Below are 23,998 nucleotides of genomic sequence, written 5' to 3'. Positions count from 1 at the left end.
ACATTTTTCCTAGAGTTCAAAAGCTCAGACTGTGCTCGGTTCTGCAACAAACCTGACGGGTCCTTTCAGATCAAGTCGTTTGTGAGGACACTCGCAGCCCCTTTTTCCTGTCATAAGGAAACCACCGCCTTTAACAAGCACCGAAACAACCCACCGCCCTCACGCAGCTCTTGCCTTCCCGCCCCTAAACCCCACGGAGCCCCGTGACGTCACACTAACCCCGCCCCTCCGTGACGCCACGCGGCGCGCGCTGCCTGCCGGGAGGCGATTGGTCGGCCCGTGGCGCGTTCCCATCGTGCCCCGCGGGACCCGTTGCGCCTCCCCCGCGGCGGCGGCGCGGCCCGAGCCCGTCCCGGCCCTTCCCGGCCCGTCCCGGAGCCCCGGCGGGAGCCTCCCTGCCCCGCCATGCCCCCCAAGAAGCAGCAGCAGCCGGCGGGGGGCAGCAAGAAGGCGGACCAGAAGAAGAAGGAGAAGATCATCGAGGTGAGGAGGCCCAGGCTGCCGATCTCCCGCCGCGGCCTCTCGCTGGGCCCTGCCGCTCCCTGCTGCTTCCCGGCTGGAGCGGCCGAGGGAAGGATCACAGAGCTGAAACCTCTCTGTTCCCGGGGAGGCACCGGATTCGCTGCGCTGCTTGGGCCCAGCTTTAGGTGTTCAGCCGGGACATTGCCAGGCCCGAGATGTGCTGGGGCTGACCATGATCTGACAGCACTGCTCTGCTGTCTTTTTTCCTCGCCCATTTCTCATACTCATCCTGGTGCCCTGTGTGTCCGTGTGTTCCCAGAGTCCGGCTCGCTGGGGTGTAGGTTTGTGCTTTTGGGAGCAGGACCAAATGATCCCCAGAGATCCCTTCACACCTTAATGATTGGCTGGTTCCTCACTCAGATTTGCAGTGGGTTTTGTTGCAATTTGACCCGTTGACCAGATTGGAAAAAAAAAAAAAAACCGCTAAAAGGGTATGGGTGTTTGTGTATGCTGTGTGTGTAAATTTATGCTGAGAGTCCAAGCAGAGTAGTTACAGAAATTTAAATATTTGGCTGAATTTATTGGCATGAGAGATGCTGCTCATTACACAGGTGAAATACCTGTGTGATGTGAGTGTTCTTTTAAATCTGAGGCTGCAGAATGTTGTTTCTGTGTTTTTTGGAATGGTCAGGTTAGATAGTTGGTCTTGTGTTCTGGCATTGGAGTTGCTGAGGTTCTTGCTGAATGCAGCTGCCCCAGCAAAATTCTGCTTTTTATTACAAAGACATGTAGCTGAAACGGGAAAAGCTTGTACTGATTGTTAACAATAATTTATTACATAAATCAAATACACAGGGATTATATTTCCCTTGCTATATTTACAGTGAAAATCAAGTGTATAAATGATAGATTTTCTTTCCCAACTACTTGTTTTGACTTCTCCATTTAGCACCAACTAACAGAAAAGCTGCTGTTCATAGGGGACATGTAAGTGAAAACGGCATGAGTCTGGAAACTTGGAGCTGTTTATTTTGTAATTATTTTATAATATACTTTTGGACTGTTAGGGCTTTCAAAACCATATTTGAACTATTATCACTGGATGAACATCTGTTACTTTTTCCTGGAAGGAAGAAAATGTTGGTATCAAATCAAAGGCATGGATAAATTTTTAATGCGGGTATTTCAGTTACAAAAAATAATTTCTGCCTCAGGTACTCATGTGAAAGTGAGCTGTATTTTTTTTTTTTTTGGTGAGAAATTTTTCGTAGATTTGGTATAGAAATTTTACCTTAACAATAAAGCTGAAGATCTAGAGGAAGAATTGGTTTAGGCAGTAAACAGAAACTTCTGGCAGTGGAGTTCAGGAAATAGTGACACCTGTCCAGACTTACTGTATGGTAAAGACTTAACTTCATATTAGTGCAGTTAGAAAAGGAAAAGCTTCCAATACTTGAAAATAAGAAGTAATATGTCACATGTTGCAATAGTCATCTGTATAAGATACATCACATTTCTATCTGAATGGTTGAAGATAGAAGTAATAAGTGATTTCAGGTAGATAGAAGAGAAACCAGCAGTAGTTATGGCTAATCAGTTGTCCTGTTTTTGTCAGATGTTCCTTGGATAGTCTCCAAAACCATCTTGTCCTGTTGCCTTGAGAGGCCTAAGAACACTGTGTGTACATGCTCACACTGATACTGGGGCATGAGGAGGTCTGGTGATAAGAACAAGGGCTTACACAAGGGCTGCATTTAGGAGGTTCTGGTGAAAAGCCACTCCTGAAGATGATATGAGGAATCTAAATTTTGTCCATGCTGTTTGTTGGATTGCTTGTGTTGCTAGAGGAAATAATCTGTGCTTTACTGAAAGCCTAAGAGGAGTGGCAAGGGTGGGCGTTTTGCTGTTTTGGTGGTTTGTTGTTGGTTTTTTTTTAATTAATATGGCTGTGTTTGTCTCTTGGTTTAGGACAAAACATTTGGCCTAAAGAATAAAAAAGGTGCAAAGCAGCAGAAATTTATCAAGGCTGTGACTCACCAGGTTAAGTTTGGTCAACAGAATCCACGTCAGGTAAGCATTTATTGTGGAATGTTTTCCTGCTGCATAGTCAAATCATCTTTCACTGTACATACAGATGGTCATGTACTGAAGGAGAAGAAAATTGAGCTGTTCCTTGCCTCCTGTGACTGGCACAGATCTAACTAAAAATTGTCTTGCAAAGCTTGTCTAGCTGTAAATTATGTGCCTGTGCTAAGGTAGTACAGAGTATGGGGGTTTTTTGGTTTTTAGTTTGTTGTTTGGTTGGCTTTTGTTGTGAAAAAACAACTGCATCTTATCCAAACTCAACTAGTCAGGGTAAGCGTTTGTCTCAATAGTATTCTGATAGTACCATAGGTAAGTTTAAGGTATACCTGAAATTAAATTAGAGATACTGGCTGTCAGCAAAGTACAGTTGCACCTTCTTTCTCTTTTTTCTCTTTAATTCCTACCTTATTTGAGAAACAGTGAGCAATTAAAATTAACAATAGTTGTTACTAAAACTGGAATTGAAAGAAGATAAAAGTGTAAACCTATATATTCTCATTCTTCTACTTACAGAAGTATTACAATTTTAAGTGGACACAAGTCTGTCAAGTCTCCATCAATTTGGTGAACTCTTTGGTCAAAAAACCTGAAATTTTGAGCCGCTCTCTGCAACTTGGCTCTTCCATATGATGAAATAAAATGAGATATAGTGTTTCCATTATACTTAATCAGAAAGCATGGATTTAATGGAAATGATCCAGGTCTATTATTCCTAAAGTGCTAAGAAAGCTAGCTGTAAAATTTTTACACAGCTTTCTGTTCTATGAATAAGCCTGTAAATAATTACACTTGCGTTAGCTCAATTCATGATGTCATGATACATTCCTTGCATAAGAAGGATGAACTAGCTTGACAAGCCCAACTTGAAAGTAAAGTTGATATTTGGGTCATTAGATCTAATAATTTTTTGTTGTGGAAAAGATTCTTTGATGTCACTTCAGGAACATTGGTGTTACTCAAACAGTTCTGAAATTTGTGTATGAAATCCCTGGATCTGTGGCATGTATACAAATATCAATGTGTAAAATAGCCAGCCTAAAATAATGTTATTTCTCAAATGCTGGTAGCTATTGACTGTTGGATGTCAGGACCAAATGTTTAAACCTGATTATACCTCTCTAACCTTACAAAATAGCTTTCAGTTAGGATTGTCCCCAAGAAAGAAGTTTTTGAAACAATTTTCCTTGTGTCATGAGATGAAAATGGAAATGCTGTCAAAGTTTTGGTTTTGGTGGTGTGTGTTTTTTTGTTTTGCTCCTTTTTTTGATTTGTTATTGTTTCTTTGGGTTTTTTTGTTTCTTTGATTTTGGGGGGTTTTGTTTGTTTATTGTTGGTTTGTTGGGGTTTTTTTAAGACAAGCTTCATCTTCAACCTTTTAGAGGTGTGAAACATAAGCATTCTTAAAGTACTACTTTATGTAGTTGACATATGTGAGTCTGCATGTTATTTAAAATATCATTTGTGAACTTTTAGTATAAAAACTAGCCGAGCTGCTAATTCCTTTCTAAAACAATTTGGTGTGTTTTTTCCAAACTCACCATAAGAAGAAAGCTCCTTTTTTAATATTACACTGTATTTTAGAAAATAGTACCCCACATACTTGTTTGTGATGTTAGTCTCACTAGCTTCCCATAAGGGTAAGAGTCAAATAAACACAGAATCCATAAGGGTAGAGAAGACCTCTGAGATCTTTGAGGCCAGCCATTAACCCAGCACTGCCTGTTCACCACTAAACTATGTTCCCAAGTGCCCCATCTACACATTTTTGAACTCTTGCAGGGATGGCAAGTCCACCAATATTTGACCCACCCTTTCAGTGATGAAATTTTTCCTAAAATCTCATCTAAACATTGTCTGGGGTAACTTGAGACCATTCCCTCTTATCCTGTCACTTGTTACCTTGAAAAAGAGATGGACCCCCACCTTGCTAAAACCTCCTTTCATATCTGATCTAAGAATGTTTCTCCCATGTCCTCTTTCATGTTTTTCATCCCACTTTGGTATGGATACACAACTGCTCTGGCTTATCTGAAAAAGGGTGAGGCAGAGTCAGGTATTTTTTTCCTTATACATGAAGTTTTCTTTCCCTAGATGAGCTTCTTTTCCAGTCTTTGAGCCCTAGTTAAGCAATGAAACATTCATATGTTGAGTTCCAAGTTGAAATAATGTTCTAAAAGCACTACCAACTTACATGGATAGATTTCCTGCAATGGCTGCCTGTATAGATGAGAAAAAAGAGCAAATCACAGCATGTAGGGGACTCAAGACAAGAGGCTTTTTCTTGTGCAGATCTGGAAGTAGCTGCACTGAGTAGTTGCACTGCAAAACTCGAGTGGTTTCAATGCCTCTCGTTGGCTTTCCTACCTGTAAAGGTGCAGTAGGGGTCACTGTGGCACTCAGGTATCTGCCAGCGCCTCTCCTCTGGCAGATTTGCAGTCCCTCCTGTAGGACAGGTCAGTGCCAGTAAAGGGCAGCAGCTGCACACACAACAGCAACAATTCTGAGCCTTCCAGGCATCACAGGTTGATTCCTTCCTGCCCTCATAAACTAATTTCGAGTGATTGGCTATTTTAACGTGCAGTTTGTGTGAAGTAAGTCCTGGCATTCTGATTTTATATTTATAACTTTTAATTTGGGGTCATTATAGGCTGCTCAATCAGAAAGTGAGAAGAAATTAAAGAAAGAAGATAAGAAAAAGGAATTACAAGAATTAAATGAGCTTTTCAAGCCTGTGGTTGCTGCACAGAAAATAAGCAAAGGTATGACTAACTGATTTATCTTCATTTGCGTTCTCTTATTTGTATAGCTACTTGAGGTAAAATAGCCCTTCAAAAACACCAGTTGATATTTTAATGGGATAGATGTGACTATTTCCTTCTCAATCTGGTGTGCCAAGTATTTTGTCAGTCATGATTTGGCTTTTTTTTTTGGGAAGTCCTCTGGGGTCAGTAGGTCATAAGAATATCAAAAGCTACATTGATGTTGTCAGCACAGCTGAAGATATTGGCTGTGTTCTGATTCATCAATTAGATGCTTCTGGATGTGTGGCATGATTTTTGTGTGTGTGTGATGGTATTTGTTTAAAACAGCCTGTGTCCCCAGGGAAGTGTGGACATCCAAAGAAAGAATAAAAGATCATAACTATTGTCTTAAAGAAGACTAGTACTCAAATCAGAACAGTGAATACTTTCCAGTTACTTGTATCTGACCACATAATTAGCAGTAGCATCGTGTTTTGGTCTCTCTTGACTTTGGTTATTGAACACACAAATTTTGTGATGTTACCAAGTTTTTATTTACCAATCTACTGGAGCTTATGTGCAATGATTTTTGACAAAAAAAAGTGTGATTTCCATATATTTGAAGCAAACCTTATATTTACTCATTGTGTTACTGACGAGCAACAAAGGATACTTTTCTCTGTGATCTGCAGCTTTCTGTATCAGTTTTCTCTAAATCAAGTAGCTTTTGACTTTGAGTTATTTCAGAAAACTAATATTGCCCAGGTTTTTAGATTACATTTTAAACAGGTGTTGCTGTACATATTGAAATCACTTTGAGTCAAACCAAAAGTGAAGCATCATGTGAAAAACTCGAGCTTAAAATCTTACACGAGAACTTAATTAATATTACAAGTAAAGTATTTCTGAATTAGTCATGTCTCGTAAATACACCTGCTTCTTTCATTGCTTTTTTATAATGACCTCCTAATGGTCAAATAATTCTTTAGTGGGATGATTTTTACTTAAACTGTAGTTAGGATGGTTGGATAGTTCATACTAGAACAACAGTTGCTTATTTGCTCTGGTCAGCCATTTTCTTCCTGTTATTAAAAGAAGAAAGTGGTTTGAGTGAGTGTGGGTTAAATTATTGTAATTTATTGTAGTGTGTTGTTGATCAATTGGGGAATGGCTGACATCCAGAAGATGCTGTATTGTGTACTACATGCAAGAATAGCTTCATGTATAGGAAAGAAGTTGCACAGAATGATCTCTCTTACATATTGTAATACACGAATTAATAATTTTCACAGGCATACCATATTTCTTTAAAAAGTTTAGTGGCACCTCTGATACTTAGTGTAAATACCATGCAATAAAAGTAAATTTGGCACGTTCAGGACATGAATTATATACTTATCATGAACACTTTAAATAACTTATTTTAAAAACCTATTTTCATTCTCTACATAGCCTCGATATTGTTCCCAGAATTTCTAGAATATAATTTTTGCTTAAAAGTAGTATTAAAATATAAAAACTTTCTTCACTCAGGCGCTGACCCCAAATCTGTAGTTTGTGCTTTCTTCAAGCAAGGACAGTGCACTAAAGGAGACAAGTGCAAGTTTTCTCATGATTTGTCATTGGAAAGGAAGTGTGAAAAACGGAGTGTCTACATTGATGCAAGAGATGAAGACCTTGAAAAAGGTATAATAATTGTAGAAAGTTACTACTAAGCTATTCTGATTCTGAAACTGGAATTTTAAGATTAAGAGTCTTCTGTTATTGTGGTTATGATCCTGAAGAACAGTGAGTAAGGCAACCCATCCCCCTACATTCAAAGTTCTGAGCAACACTGAAACTTTTTCCAAGTGTGCTCTCAAGTGTTCTTCAGACCTTACCTAGAAAAAGAAGTATGACCTGCTGATACTGAATGGTGGTTTTTCAGTTGTGCAATGTCATGTATTATGTCATACAAGTCGCAGGTTGAACAGTACTTGACCTTTCTTAGAGTTGCTGTTTCCCTCCTAAGTTCTGTAGAAGGGCAAAAGGAGGAAGTGTAATGAGCAACCAGAGTTGCCTTCCAGAACTGCTACTAGTGTTTGGCCAAATGTGCACAGTTCCAAAATTAGAGATACTTGGGAGTGTTTTTTCTGTGACTTTCTCTCCCCAAATGACTTGTCAGCTAAGTACTCTGGATTTTATTTTTATTTAGCAGGGATTAGAGATTTTATAGAACTTGGTTTTTTCACATTTCCTCATGTCTCAGTCTTTATTTGAATTTTAGCCTCTGTCATCCTAAATGTATATGATGGGATCCCACAGATTCACTGCTATTACTGTCATTGGTTGACACTGAACCATGCCATAAATCAAATCCCTCCTGATGGGAGAGAATTTTCTAAAAGTGCTTGCAAGGAGTTTCAAAGATAAACCGAGACTTTTCCTGGAGTTTCAATGCTGCCGGATAGTTGTTTATTAAGTCTTATCAGAGGAACAGAGCCACCAGCGTGACCCAGGTACAGCACAGAGCACAGAAAGTAGGAAAGAAGTCTAATTATCAAGATTTATGCAGCCTTTTAAAGATAATTTAACCAATAGTTACTAAAAACATATATTATTTTCACTTTCTTACCAATTATTCAGTAACACAGGCAGGAACTGTGGAGTTCTCTATCCAGTCATCCCAAACTACTTTTACTGCAGAACATGGAGTAGTAGAAGAAGGAGAAGAAGGTTTAGAGAACAACAACAATCCTCCATTTTGATATTTTTTACTCTTATCTATTTACTACAAAGAGAAGCCCAAAACCTAAATTTTTCACCCTGTGACAATCTTACATAGTAGTCTATCACCTAATTCACACCACTGTATTTTCTAGTTCTTGTCTGATAGTTGGTAATTTTTTCCAAGGTTGGAGGTTAAAACAGTGTTGTTCAGGGGGGTAAGAACCCTTCAAAACAGGCAGAGAAATATTCTCGGCACTCTGGGTTCCTACAATTGGTGATTTGCTTCTTTTGATGGAACTTTCTTTTAACTTTAACACAGATAATTTGGTATTATCTCTTTCAATCCTCAAGTTAGATTATCTGTATTTCTGGATGTTAACCCTCCAACCTTCTCTTTTATTCAGTTGTCTTGTTTTTCTTCTTTTCCCTTGTCCACACTCAGTACTTTACAGATGGAATGACACATTATTGAGTGTTTAATTGAAACACACTCTATGCATTTCAAAATTAAAATTTCTAGGGCTTTTGAGGTAATTTACTCTTGAGTGGCATGGGAGAGTTTGAAAACATTATTTTAAAAACCTGAATTTATTTTGCATTGTATAAGCTACTTAAAATATAAGAATTGCGTATTAAAACTGTTACTGGGCAGAAGAGCAGCTTGCTGGCAATGTTTAGTATTTGGAATATTTTTGTGAAACCATCTGTTGTCTTTTTCTAGATACAATGGACAACTGGGATGAGAAGAAGCTGGAAGAAGTGGTGAACAAGAAGCATGGTGAGGCGGAAAAGAAAAAACCCAAAACCCAAATAGTAAGTCTTTTTTTTTTTTTTTTTTTTTTTTTAATTGCACTGTACTAGAAGGAATTAAGTGCAGTCTGGCATTAGATGTGTTTATCATTATGTAAAAATCTGGAATGGAATATTATAATAATAATACTCTGAGTAGACAGCTGGACTGATAGTATTTCTAGTAATATATGGAAAAATTTTAAAAACCACAAAGAAAATCACAGCCCAACAGCTCTTTTCAGTCCATAAAGTGTTTTATTATGTACATTACAAATGGATAGTAGGTGAAGTGATAAAGGATTCAGTAGTGTATCTAATGCATCCTAATTGCCTAGAAGATCCAAGTATTGTGATTAGTGAAGTCTGTTATTGCCATATATATTGACTTGTTTATGTACTGGGTGACATACAAGCATTACAAGTTTTTAAATTTTCTCCTTTAAGTTGGAATTTACGAATTGAGAGTAATTTGTAATTCCTGGGCTCTAAGTTCAACAAGATTTTTTAGGTTTGCACTAAACGGCATAATGGGTTAATCCCTTTTTCTTTCTTTGGGACTGTTTCACCTCATTTTCAATACCAAGTAAGTAAAAAGTCTATTGATACTGCCTAAATTTGCAGAAGTTAAACATTGCTGTGGCTAAAAACAAACTATTAATTGCTTGTTAAAGGTCTCAGAATGGCATCTTTACCTCAGGATCCAGAGCTGGAAGGTTTAACATGTGAAGCAGATGCAATTTATTTTGTTTAAAACTGCACCAATGTTGGTGAGCAGAAAGAGAAGTGCTGATGAGGAGTACACAGTTGCCAGTCTTCTCTCATCTTGTCTTTTTTAATTGGGATCATATTGTGGGAGAAAAAGCTGTTGACTGCATCAGTTTTAGATGGTTGCGCTTCTTCGTCTACTGTTCTTAGTAGTAATGCATTTCACATGTTCCTTCTGTTTTGAGCACAACTGACTTGGACTTACTGAACTTCTGACATGGAGTGTAAGATGCTGGGAATGGAAAGAGAACATGGTGCTAACAACCATTGTTTTTATACAGGTCTGCAAATACTTCCTTGATGCTATTGAAAACAACAAATACGGATGGTTTTGGGTCTGTCCAGGTGGAGGAGACAACTGCATGTATCGCCATGCTCTCCCTCCAGGCTTTGTATTAAAAAAAGACAAAAAGAAGGAAGAAAAGCAAGATGAAATTTCATTAGAAGATCTAATAGAAAAAGAGGTAAAGTTGTCAGACAGGTACCTTTTGGTGGTAGTTGTTTTCGTTACTCTGAAGAGACACATAAAAAATTTGCTAATTTATGATAAAAAACTATTCGATGTTTTTAGAGCTGTATGAGCTAGGGTGAAGGATACGTAGCATTGATTCATGTTTTTGTTTAGGAACTATTACCTAGTGAATAGAATTAACTACAGCTGCATACTTAGTGCAGCTGTTGCTTACCCTTTTTTAGGAGGCTTCTATTTTTTGACTGCTATTTCTCATTTATCCATTACAACTGCTTTTGTGGCTTTTCTTATCCCCTGCTCACTGTCTCCTTAGTTCTCCCTTATGTCTCTAATGAGGAAGCAACACCAAGAGCACAAGGCCTTCTGAAGGTGTTGCTGCTCTGCTTCTGTCACCATTGCTTGGCAGTGTCAATTTGAGCAGAACCGAATTCTTTCATTTATTTCCTCCTCCACTTCTCCTATTAATTTTTATACCACCTCATCTCACTAACTGGGAAATCGTTAAGATGATGATGCATGTTTAACAGTGTAAGAGTCAAGAGGGAATTGGAAAGAAATGTGTTCGATTAGTTTCTGGAATAATTAAATGTCCAATATGTTGTAGCCTTTTGAAAGAGTTCCTAGCATTAATCACACTCTCTCCTTGACAGCGTGCTGCCTTAGGACCAAATGTTACCAAAATTACTCTAGAGTGTTTTATTGCATGGAAGAGAAGAAAAAGACAAGAAAAAATTGATAAGGCTGAGCAAGACATGGAGAGGAGAAAAGCAGATTTTAAAGCTGGCAAAGCATTGGTGGTAAGTTTTGCTGTCCAATTCTTAATGTAAGAAGAGCAAGTAAATAAAGTTCTGTGATAAGGTAGCTGCCCTGAAATTGCTTTGCTTATTTTTGTGTGTCATTTTCTTTTCCTTGCTTTTTTGTGGTTTGTTTGTTTGGGGTTTTTTGTAAGCAGTATCAATTCCATGATGTGATAACTGAATGTTTCTTTTACTGTGGATAGATTAGTGGACGTGAAGTATTTGAGTTCCGGCCAGAGCTGGTTGATGCAGATGATGAAGAAGCAGATGACACCCATTATGTTCAAGGAGCAGGAGATGATGATGAGGTAAAAAAACAGGATTAAAGCAAGGAATATTTCAATTGCATTCAGGTTTGAAAAATTTCAATTTGAGAGCCCTTACAATGAAATTAGTAAGCTTGATTCTTAATTTAATACTGCCACAGAGTATATTTTTTCAGAAGGTTTCTGTTGAAGGTGAGAAATGTTGTAGAAATATTGCAGAAGTGAGGATTTTTATGGAAAAGTAATTCATGCAGAGCATCTTGGTTTATTTTCCAGATGGAAGACCCTGTGTGCATAAATGATGTAGATTTGAACCTGTATGTCCCCAAGGCAGTAGAGGAGACTGGTATTACAGTCGCTAGTCCAGAGCGATTCAGCACATACACTTCAGTAGAAAAAGATGGTAAGTTATTTTTTTTCCCAACCTGTTTTCATAATTGATTATCCGGACCTGCATATTAACCAGGTGCATACATTTTGGCCGATGTAAGTCTGCATGAATTTCAAATAAAGTAGCTTCTTCATAATTTCAAAATTTGAAAGCATGTTTAGTAGGATTGTGAATTCAGTTGATTCAGTTGATTAAGAAACTTGTGACACTGAAATGCCTAAGAATTATGTTTATTTTCAGATAATAAATTAAGTGAAGCTTCTGGTGGTGATATAAACAACAGCGAGCAAAATGACTTAGATGAAGATAATGATGGAGATGGGGAATTGGAAAATGGAGTAATTGATGCAGTTCCAGTTGATGAAAATCTCTTTACTGGAGAGGACTTGGATGAACTAGAAGAAGAACTAAACACTCTTGATTTAGAAGAATGAACTAAAAAGGTCCAGTGAGGAATTAAACCTATGTGGCAAAGTGAAAACTGACTACATTTTTTCTCCTTTTTGAATAGAATTCTTAAACAAGATGTTTATGGTTATGCAGCTGAACATGATGGGCACGTTATATACCAGGAATGTTTCCCTTCAATCTCATCTACTCCAGTCTTGACTATGCTCACAGTAAAACGTTCAGAGTAGTTCAGAATTACCCGGCAGCTGAATTTGCAGACAGTGAGATTATAACTTTCAACTAAAAGTAGGAAGTGTAACTGCTTTGCCAGTATGCAAGTGGGCAGTTTGACATCAGGTACAATACAAAAATCCAAGTATATATACATTCTTCACAAAAACTGCATTTTATTAGTGATTGTGTTGATTTAGAAACTGCCTGAAGTGGTTTTTAGGCAGGGTACTCTAATGGAGCTGATGCAGATTATGCTTCTTAAAGTGGTGATTAGCTTTATTTGATCAGCTGGATACTGAAGATTGTGAACTGATACTTCATACAATACAGTACAGTGCCCTCTGTTTAAAGTGTTTTAAACTTTCCCACCACCTTTTGCCAATAAATCTGTAAATAAAAATTATCAACTTTAAAATACCTGTGTTGATTTTTCTCTGCTAAGTTAGGATATCATACCAAATTGTTAAGAACTGGATTTTCTAATAGAGTGGTAAATGTTTTTCTCTGCAGTCTTGATACAGAAGAGATGATGTTGGCTTCAGTTAAATTTGGGATACCTGCAATTACAATTTTTTTGTCTACTCTTGATGCAGTATAGAATTCAGCAGCCAGCTTTTCTCCCTTGCTGTTCTTATTCCCTGCCCACCCATTAATTGATGTAATTCCTGCTGTACATCACTCACTGCTATTCCAGTCTCATTCTCTCCCCACTGTCTTTTGTAGATTAGTGAAGACTTCAGGCTCTGCAGAGCAGGGATGTTACAGTCCAAAACATGCCTGTCATCCCTTTGGTGTCCTCTAAGTAACAGGAAGTTGTACAGGGGTAAGTTGCTTCAGGTGCTGCAGCCTGCAGACTGCACTTAAGTCAGTGTGTCCTTTTCCAGTGGATTGAGATTCTGCCATAAAGATTTCTCAGCAGTGGTGCTTTTCCAGGGGGCTGTAGGCTGTGCCTCCTTGCCATACTACCCGTGGTATCAGCCACAGTACTGCTGTACTAACAATACCGTTTGTATCGATTTTTCTAAAGCTCTTAAATCACTACTTCCAGACCATTAGGAGTTGTGGCATTTTTAGTGAGCTTTCCCAAACTGCTTTTGGGTGATATTATTAGCTTTACTGGTTATTTCTGGCACTGCTGAATTGACTCTTGTATCTTGAATGCTATTTCTAAAATAGCAGACTTAGAATTTTTGGCCTTTTTTGGGATCTTTGTGGAATTCATTTTTTCCTGTAGGAGCAAGAAGCAGTGCTTGGGAGAAAGAGGCCTACTGAAATTGACTTCTAAATGTAAGTGTTTAAGGAAAAGCTGCACTATCAGGTACAAATATTTATTTATGCAGATTTTTCTCCTGTGGCCATAAATAAACAGAGTTTGATGGATTATTGTGTTACACTGGCCAGCAATAGGATACCTGGCTATCAGGACACTTAAGAATGCAATTCATTTGAATGTATGTTGCATAATTTTTCAAAGCTGTATATTTTAAATGGGAATAAAAGTAATTTAATCATTATCAACGATGAAAATGGCTTTCTATGTTTTGTGCCTTAGGGGCTGGTTTATTGTATATAATACTCGATAATACTGATCTGTGTCACTGATGTAAATAGGTTAAATCTTTGCCAAAATTTTGTTCATGTTACTTGAATTTTACAGTGGAGGAATGACAGGGTGACTCATTAATTTCAGCTGATAAAACACTGATGGATAGGCAAAGAGTGACTATGTGCCCTTTTGGGTCTAAAGGGATGGTTTTGGTGCACAACTCCTTTGTACAGTTGTCATTTAAACATTCGGACAGTCACCTTGCATAGCACTGAAATCCTTTGAACATCCATAAGTTAGCTGAAGAAAACCTGATTTTCCTAGGCAGTAGTTGTTGACAGATGACTTCACAGGGGCAGGAAACAAAAGCTGACTGTCGTCGTTTGGTTTTCACTCTTTTTCATCTCAACTTACTCTGGCACAGCTCCTGGCTGGGCTTACTCTGCCCGGATTTCCAACCACGAATGCAGGGTGACTGCTCTTAAGGAGTCAGGGCAGCGTTCAGACTTCGGAGGGTGGGGAACCATATGCTGTTACATGTTCCTTCTGCTTTCCCATGGGCTGGAATATAATCTGCTAAAGGTTCTTAATCTTCTCATTTAAAGAACCTTGGATTTGTAGCTAATAGGGCTTCAGTCCATAAATGCTCAATTAAAAGTCAATGCCAAGGCATTGCTTGGCGTAGATGAATTATTAATGTTCTGGAAATGAGCAGTGTGATCGAAGGGAGTTCATTTGGATGTGACGGCACTAAGTTGTTCTTATTGATGCACATTTCCTGAAATTATTCTGATACAAAGTGAATGAGTCACTTCTGGAAAAATGAGATATAATCTCAATCCTAAAATAATGGTATCTTCATTTCAGTGACTACCCAGTCTGTATGGGTCAAAAATACAGTATTTCACTGTTAAAAGAGCAGGCAGGCTCAGTTCAGGACACCTGCTGGGTTGAGATTAGGCTGTAAAGCATCATAAGCCAGGGGAGACACACCGTTGCAATAAACTTGGTTTCTAGCCCTTGCAGCCTGGGCCATGTTTGTATTGCCTTATTTTCCTCCTAAATTGCATGAGCACTTTGTGAGAAATGTAGCTGTGTGTGGCCTGAGCAAATCTGGAGGGAACACACTCGTGTGGCACACTGCCCTGAAAGCACCTTTGGTACTGGACACATGTGTGGACAAAACCAGTTAAAGGTGCTGCAGTAAACCCATGCCTTTGCTTCCTGGTATTTACTGTTGTGGGAGTAGAGTATTTGTTGGGTTTAAATTTTAATGTGTGTTAAAATCCCATTTCAGTCGCACACACAAACTGCTTGAACTGCTAAAACTGGCTAGCTTTAAACTCATTGGAGTTCTGGGAGTTCTTTAAAGCCTCTGTGATTGAATTTTATGCTTGCCACTGCTTTGTTACTCAGAGCTCCCTACTTTTTTTTGTAATGAACACTGTTCGCAAAGGCCTGGAAAAAAATTAAAAATTACCTGTCAAGACTGACCTTAAATATTACATTATCTATGAGTTGTTTGTAATAGAAGTGTTGCCATTTCTTAATGGAAAGTGCTCCACAGCTGTTTTTATCAAGAGGAGGTTTTATTATTGATAAAACTTTGCACCAAGCAATGGTACTTACCTTGGCAATTCAGTACTGTCATAATAGATTGTGTTTCTTTAGTGTGTTGGTTACAGAAAGAATGTACACATACAAATCAATATTATTTTATTCATGTTTTCTTTCACAGTTTAGTTGGATATGGAATAACAGCTGTCAAAAAAATTATGTCTCAGACATTCTGAATGCTGAATTCTAATTCTTTTGCTAATGCTCCTTTTAAAAATTACCTGAATATAGTAAGTAATGCAGGCTTAAGTACTTGGTAAGCTTATCTATCTTGCAGATAGCATACTTGGAAGTTTCATAAACATCATTTGTTATTCCTGTTACATGTGCTGCTTTGTAATAACTTACTGAAACTGCAGAGTGATCAAGCAACTGAACTAAAAATCTTACGAGGCTGGTCTTTGTTTTCCTCACAGTGAAATTATTACAGCCCTAAGCTGAGAGGAAGGGATTGTTCTCATATGCAAATATCACATACATATTCACCTGAAGTGTCTCAGGAGAAATTATCCCCTGAATAATATGAATAAGAATTGGAACAGAATTGGAAAAATGAGATGTGGGAAGGGCAGAGGAGCTGCAAAAACCCATGTAACAGCAGCTGCACTGCATCAGACCAAGGGACCATTTATCACACTCCCAAGACTAGACCCGTGGGGAACAAAGAGGTAAGAGAAGGACAAGCCTGTGCACTGCTTGGGAGTGCTTCTCATATGGAGCTTCCAACAGTTCTTAGTACAGAACATTTCCTCTACTAGATGGAGTCTGGTGCTTTTCAGAGTACATTCCCTCTTTCTCCTGTGAACCCCTTGACTTTGTTATCAACTTTTGGAAACTCAGGAGTTCCACACCTCTGCTACATCTTCCTTGGAACATGACTCTACAACCTTGTGGTGTTCAAGGAAGTCATATCCTATGCCTGCCTTTGACTTGATGCCAAGTAGAGAAAGGGGGTGTTAAAAAAGAAGCTGATGTCTTTCAGTTGTGAAGAACACAATCTCATTATGTACTTCAGTGCTAGAAACAAGTTTTTTACAAAATTAAAAACTTTCTCTCTTGACATGCTTGGCTTTTTGCTACAAATGGGCTTCTAATAAGCAAAATCTTTTATAAAGCAGAGGCTTCATGAATGAAGCATTTGAATGAAGTCTTTGCTTCTGGTTAGGTACCAGGTATGTTTTATGGAGCTATAATCACCTTAAGTGCAGTGATACCTGCACATGACCATTCTCTTTTTCCCCCACACTGGTATTTCAGGCTTAGAAGTGACCTTGGCTTCTTTGCCTGTCGCACTCTTCCTTTCAATGGATGCTCTGTCTTTTTACAGAGAGCAGCTGTTGCTGGTGTTAGCAATAAGGCCAAGATGTTTTATTCATTTATGATGTTACAGCCCTAATATGTGACCACAATAGGCTCCTTCATAGCACTTTATTGAAATGAACGCCAAAAATAAACAGTTCTTTCAATCATAAAATAGCAGCAGCAGCATCTCATCTGTGTTTAGGGAAAGAGACCTTGGAGGTAATCTCTTTATCTTACATTTGTGGTTGAAAATGTAGAGTGTTGTAATACATTTGGACATAAATTTGAGCAAGGCTGGCTTAAAATTTAGAAGGTGTTCCCCGAGTTACCCAATCACACTTCAGAAATGAGATGGACTCCTAAATTAAAGGAAGAAGCAATGGAAAAAAAAAGCATCACGGCTTTCCTTAGAAAAGGAAAGAAGCAGAAGCAATCCTGAAGGGAAGAGGTGAGCAAATTACTACAGAATGTTTCCAAGGCAAAACAATATTCTTTGTATGATCAGCCATCAGGGAAATGTGTTCTATGGAGGCTGGCATCCTTGGGCCTGTGTTTGAGTGAAACTGTGTATCAACATATAATATGGGTGTAGCACATTCCTTGCAGGAATTCAGCTTATACCTTACATTTCTCAGGCCTCTATGCTACATTTTGGCAGGATTGCTCTTCTAGGAGAACTTTTGTCCTCTCCGTGTTCCATCTCCATTCCTTTTTTGTTCCTTGGTTTACCTTCTTGTGCTCTGAACACGAGGGAGGCAGAGATGAGATTGAAAAGGACACAGTAGTTTGGTCTCTGCGCAGTAATACAAATCCATTGCAAGCTCTCAATCACTGTTTTCAATCAATCTTAGTGATGTCTGACCTGACAGGTAGTTTAGTTGTTTGATTTGGGAGCAGTAGACTACTTCAGAAAACGATTGATTGAATTCCACTTTAAAAATTCCATAGTTGCAACGTAATGCCCCCTTAAAATCGGGTAACAGCCAAGTTTCTGAGCAAGAAACCTTTAATCTTCATTCTTCACCACTTTCTTTTGCTGTCTTCTCCTTCTGCTGAGTATAAACACTGCAGAAGGGAGGCTCTTCTGACTGACCTCTCTAATCCATATCAACTAGCCCAGCAGGCCTTGTATAAGGCAGCTGCTGCCTTCTCCCTGCACAGGCCTGGAGCAAGTCACAGTATCCTCAGCAGTGTGCTTTCCTAATGTGGCTCCAAACACTTCAGGGATTTGTTTATCAAATAGAGACAAGGAGGATTAGGAAAGCTGGTCAGAAGGAATAGAGCAAAAATCTATTTCTTCAAATGTCTGACAGATTAAAGCTAAAATTAGAGGGGACTATAAACTGTAAGGGTCTCACCATTGTGATCTATTTTCTTGCAGAAGCACCTGGGAGGTGTCAGAGCTGTACTTTGTGTCAGTACTATCAGCCCTACACCATGAGCTCTTCAGTCGTTTTCTTGTCAATAGAAGTAGTCTGTATTCTGTACATAGCAGTTCCCACACAGTGCCTTCCACACAGAAATACCGAGTTACAGTTCTGCACAACAGTTGCTATACATGAATAATTGCCCATTCTTTGTGTGTATGGGCAGCCGGGAGTAGTGGAATGAGGAATCTCCCCCAAGAGGGCAAAAAGGGAAAAACTTAAATGTGCTCTTTATTCAGGCCATGGAAGTGTCTGTAGTTTCCACCACAGATAACTGTTGTCAGCATTAACTTCTGTTTGATGGATGCAAAAATAGTTCTTTCACCAGCAGCTGGGACTCTCTTGGAGTGACCCCGGCAATGGCAGGCTAATGGCTTGGAAGCAAACAGTACAACTTTGAAAACAAACCAGATCCACACCAAACACCCTCATCCCTCACTCCCCTGGCCAGACCCTCTGTTTAAATGGCTAAAGGTCTGATTCTGTATCGATCCATGGTTAGTGTTGTTCCTTGAGAGAAGCATTTGTTATTTAACTCAACAAAGGCGTAGTCCACCAGTATAAGGTTTTATAGATAAGGACATGCTTTGGTTTAATATTAGTGCCAGACAGGACAGTATTCCTTGGACACGGAGGATCAAAATATAATGGCTTCAAGGTGAGGGTGAGTCGGGGTTCTTTGGGGAGAAAGGGGCATTTCTCCATAGGGAAGAGGGAGGACGTTTGAACACTGGGGCATTCTGTTAAGATGGTGTCTTCTGAAGGCATGAGGCTGGAGCTGATACCTGAGCTGGCATATCAAGGCTTGGAATGCCTGGGCTGAAACACTTGAAATTCTTCATGAGAGAAAAGGGCAAGGAAATATCTCTTTTAGTGTCAGTTTGTGTTATTACCATCTTTTAGTGTTTTTGTATTTGAGTAAAAGAATATTCAGAGTATTGGATAGAAAGGAACTTGTGTCTGCTTTATTCCTCCACTGCCTTTCAATCCTACTTGCTCTGCATCCTGTTACTATTTTGTTATCTAAATCTTCAGCATGTTTAAAGTCTGAGCCTGTTACTAAGCACAGAGCAGTCTGAAGAATTATTTCTTTCCCAGGGAATTTGAAAGTTTTTAACTTGTTTTTGTTCCAAATCCTTCAGCGGGAACGTGGAAGCATTACTGTAATACAGCAGCACTAGAGGACAGATGCTTAAAGGGAGATGTGGCATTATATGCCTGGAATGATCAATTAAAAAGCCAGCATGACTGCTCTGTGAGTTTGAGCTTTGTTAGATTCCTTTGAAAATGCATGATGAAAAATGTCATAGAAAAAATCAGTGAAAAATTCCCCCAAACTAGAAAGTCTGGGGGAAAGATTCAAAAGTTGTACATAAGAATACTTGTACTAAATAGGAGATGATTTGCACTAAAGACAGGGATAAAAATATCTCAGGGATATTACAGGAAGCAGTGGTCTCTGGTATTTCTGTATAACCAGAAGCAGTCAAGAATGTAAAAAACCTAGGAAATACCTCTTGTCATCTGGAAATTTTCCATAAATGGAAATAAACTAGAAAGTGACCCATCTTCTATGCCTATAGATCCTGTGTGCAGGGAAGTGCTCTGTTTCTCTTTGTCCCAGCAGAATACTGTTCTACAAGAATTTCTGCCAGGCATAGTCACTTCCGCTTTCTAAATAAAACCTGTGTGCACGCTTGCCATGGATGATGGTCTCAGCAGAAGGGACAGTACTTAAAATAGTATGAAAACAGTGGCAGGCAAAAGAAGGAAAAGGTTTTTAGGAAGGATATTAAGATGTAACTAAGAATAAGATGATGGAAGAATAATGATCTCTTCCTCACCTTCAGAGAATTGCATAAAAGCATGTTCTAGAGGGTCTTTGTGAATGAAAAAAGGTAGAGTTAAAATTCATGTCATCCAGCAAGCAATGTACCTCCTCTGGAAAGGAAGAAGGAAGTGGAAGAGAGAGTGATGAGGAGAAAGGAGGGATGATTCTTTGTTTAATCAAGTGTAATGTTAGCACTCCTGTATTAATTGTGACTTGTGTATTTATGAGCTTTGCTGGATACAGGCAGAAGGGTGGATTAGGAAGAAGTGCAGGTCCAAGGTGCAGTTCTGTGCATTGGAATTGGCCTGTAAAGGAACAACCACTGCAGGAGTAACTCACATGGGAGCTGGAGCTTTCCATCTGATGGGCTCTGTAGCTGCTGTGCCAGGTCAGACATTCCAGTGGGACGGCAGAAGCAGAAGTACAGAACTTTCATGCACAGTAACATATTCCATGTGAGACAAGTGCACAGCCTGTTGATTTCAATGTTTCATCTCTTTTCCCACTCTAGGAGCAGAAGGCCAATCCATCACACTCTCTAGATTAGCAAATTCTTCCCCATCCCCTTCTAAAAAGCCTTCCTGAGACCTTTCCCAGCAGAAGACCCAAGAGCCCCATATCTCCGTGGCTCACTCCCGGAGCTCCATCACTGTGGTTATCTGAGGGTGCTGTGCTCCTTCTGGGGATAGGTGTAGTGACTTCCCAGGCTTTTCCCTCTGGGCTGGTGTGTTCCTATACCCTCTTCCTTAACAGAGCAGGGTGGTATTTGGCATTTTGTCTCTGTTACATCTTATGTATGTATGCATATTATGAAAACATTTTCAGAGAGATTGTACAGAGAATATTATGGAGCTTGTTGTTTGGGTTTTTTTCTGATCCATGTCTCCCTTATTACATTATTTCCTATCAAAGCTTTTCTCTAAAAGTACTCTTTGAAAATATCTTTTAAAAATATTTAAGTCTTTGGGGATGTTACTGAGCAGCATCTGGATATATTTGTTTGGTAATCTGCTGAAGTGCTTTGTGAAGCAAAAGCTGAGTCATATGTGATTTATATTGACCAACTTTGTCAGACTGAAGAAATATGAATCCTTTGGTAAATCAAACAATGCTGTCTGTGAATTTGATGCTATGAAGTCCTAATGTGAAAAAAAGGCCTGGTGAGTAATGAGCACTCTATAAAACACAAAAAGGGGATTGCAGAAAGACTTTGACTAACACTGGAGTAATACAGCTATCAGTATTGAACAAATCAGAAAAAAGCTCTGGTAGAGCTGACTTTGTTTTGAACTGGGAGATTTCAAATTCTATGCTAGGAGCTGGTTTAACAAATGTAGCCATACCCTTGTTGTCCTAGTGAAAACATTGCCCCATAGCCCCGGGCTAAAGACAGCTTTTGCTAGCAACCGAATGAGATTTGGCTGATGTGAATTGCTCATAGGAGCAATAAAGCAAATCAAGCCTAAACATCTCTAGTGTTTCCTCATGTTTCACCACATCATGCTTCTGTAGTTTTTAGATTTAATGTTTTATTTTTCTCAAGAAAATGGATATCAAAGATAATATTAAACAAAGTAGAAATAAAAGGCACAAACTGACCAAAGCAAACTAATATGTGAAGTCCGTCTTTTACTTTGTTTTCTACTGCCTTGTTAGAAACGAAGTTACTTCTTAAAAGATCTGTTCAGAGCAGCTAAGCCTCTTGAAAAGTCCAAGTGTCTGGATGGCACAAGAGCAAAAGATTTACTAAAACTCTCACATCGATGGAGGCTTTTCTGGGAGACTAATAGTGGTCTCGAAGAACAAATGAGTCATGATTCTTTCTTTGCTCCAGATATTCATACTGCTGGTACTGTAAAGCAATGAATCCACTTAGAGGAGAAGTTTATTGCTTGCATGCAGGACCCCTTGCTGACCCTTTGAAGTAGGACCACAGAGATTTGCACATTTGCAATTTTGACCAAATTGTGGCACTTTGTCCATTTCTTGCTGCTGCCTTTCATGTCATGAGGTGGAGACTTTATTGCAAAGGAAAAACATTCTGAAATTCTCTATCCATGTTACAGGCTGGACACTCAGGAACAGCAAAAAAATAATACCTGTCTACCAAAAGTGCTTTGCATCTTGCAAAGTTTTATTCAGCTGTGTTAATAACTCGTTGTCTGAGTAAAAACTAAGAAGACCAATAACTTGTAACAGAAATATTAGTTTGATCTGTTGGATAATGGAAAGCAGTTCTTTAGACTCCAATCAACTCCAAAATAATTGCATTCTGTTTTGCATACAGACAAAAAGTTTGGTGTCTTAGAAGGAATCTGAGTCCTGCCCACTTCTTAGTTGTTGGTTTCCACCACTGGGTATCTTAGCCTGAGAACCAAAAGCTAGCTACAGGTAACAAGCAAATATAGAAACACATAATTAACTTGTTTACATTCTGTAATATGATCTCATTGGCTGTTCCTTATCTATTTGTTAGTCGTGCTGAGAACTAAATCAACGAGGAAAGAAAAATCACATCCTCACTAGAAGGGTGTTTGCTGCTGTACATTAACAGCAAAGTCTGGTTTTGACTTTGACTCCTGTGTCCAGGATTCTGTCAGACAGGGTAGCTCCATGCAAGCAATGGAATCAATCACTCGGCCTTTCCTGCAACAGAAAATACTTTCCCTCATTTACAGTAAGATTGGCTTTGATTAGAAGTGTATCCGAAGCCTGTACACTTCATCTTCTTTTCCCACGTGGAGGCTGGAGCTGTGATGCCTTATAGAGAGCTGGGGCTCCGCTCTGGGGCCGTCTAGACTGATTGACTCCGATTGTGTTCTGAATTGGGGCCAGACAGCAGCGCCGCCGCCGCTTCCGCCTGCAGCTGGTGACTCAAGGCCCTGGGAGTGAAGCAGAGTGCCTGGTGCTGAGTCAGGGGAACGAGAGGCTGCCTCACCTTGGACAGCCCAGACGCGGCGAGCAGACAGGCACGGAACAGCTGCGAAGAGCAATCGTCTTGAAGGGGAGGAAAGGCTTTGAAAAAACACTTCCCATGGGATGAGTAACCCCTGAGTCTGTGTGAAGTCTGAGTTACTCCTATGGCCTGGCTTTGCAATTTGCTGACAACAAGCAGAAGTGCTGCACAGCCAGTCCCTAAGAAGCCATAATTGATCATTTGGTAAAAAAATTCTAATATCTTAAAAATAACTTATCCTACTCTGCTTGTGTGATGTTGTGAGGTCATGCAATCAAGTAGGGAAAATAAATCCTCCTTTCCCCTAAGCTGCTGACTTACTGATCGAAGTACTCATAAACCACTCTTTTAGTTTATTGCCCTATTTACTAGAGTTTAGGAACTTATTAACTCATCTTCAGTTTTGCTTTGATCAGGTCTGTAGTACAAAAGCTCTGAGATAAATCTGTAAATAACAATAAAAGTAACAATGCGGTTTGTGTTTGTTTTTTAATCTACTGAGGAGGCAGCAAAGTTAGGAAAACTAGCAACAAGTATCAAGTCTATGTCTAGGAACTCCCTTTCTTGATAGAGTTTTTGAGATGGCTTCTTGAAGAAATGATAATTATTTAATGACAAGAACAAGTGAATGGAACACAGGAGTAGGTGGTGGTTCTTTGGGTTTTCCTCTGCTTATTGTGGAAATGTTTTTTCTTTCAGGATTCCCATTAGACTGAATCTGTCCCTTGGTAAATATGCATGGGGTATTTTTAACTTTTATTTAGGGCTTGAAACATCATTATTTGTTCTGTTGCTTTTTGTTGTTCATGTTCTTTCACATGAGGAAAGCAAAAAGTTTAGACTTTTGGTGGTAGTAAACTCCAATCCTGTTACGTTGTACAAATTAATATTCGGAATGAATATGAATTATTTCCTCTTTGCAGTTTTTCTTTTACCTGAGGCTGCTATACTGAGCAGATGTTGAACTCTGATGTTGGCTGAGGAGGGCAAGGCTAAGATGGGTTTGACAGCAGCCTACAGCTGACTGAGGCAGGATGATAGCACTAAAATGTTACTAGTGAGACATGACACAAGAGCTACAAACTGCAACTGAAGAGATTGAAGCTCTACTGGATGCTTCTTCCCCAGGTGGGTAGTGCAGGGGTGAAACAGTAACAGAGACGTCCATCAGGGAGGATTTGCAGATTCAGCTCTTCCCAGTCTTGCGCCTGCTGG

The 23,998-nt window shown here is 39.2% G+C and overlaps 1 protein-coding gene across 1 annotated transcript; it reads left to right on the top strand.

Moving 5' to 3' along the window:
- Positions 1 to 315: 315 nt before the first annotated feature.
- Positions 316 to 13,622, top strand: ZC3H15 (zinc finger CCCH-type containing 15). The gene is made up of 10 exons (XM_039555333.1): positions 316 to 483; positions 2,431 to 2,532; positions 5,195 to 5,306; positions 6,822 to 6,974; positions 8,719 to 8,810; positions 9,836 to 10,018; positions 10,677 to 10,823; positions 11,027 to 11,131; positions 11,366 to 11,492; positions 11,721 to 13,622. Exons 1-10 carry the CDS (start codon positions 406 to 408, stop codon positions 11,912 to 11,914), a joined length of 1,293 nt encoding a protein of 430 aa, XP_039411267.1. The 5' UTR covers positions 316 to 405; the 3' UTR covers positions 11,915 to 13,622.
- The last annotated feature ends 10,376 nt before the right edge of the window (positions 13,623 to 23,998 follow it).

This window comes from Corvus cornix, chromosome 7, assembly GCF_000738735.6.
Source record: "Corvus cornix cornix isolate S_Up_H32 chromosome 7, ASM73873v5, whole genome shotgun sequence".
Taxonomy (NCBI): domain Eukaryota; kingdom Metazoa; phylum Chordata; class Aves; order Passeriformes; family Corvidae; genus Corvus; species Corvus cornix.
This window is presented reverse-complemented; position numbering and strand designations above follow the sequence as displayed.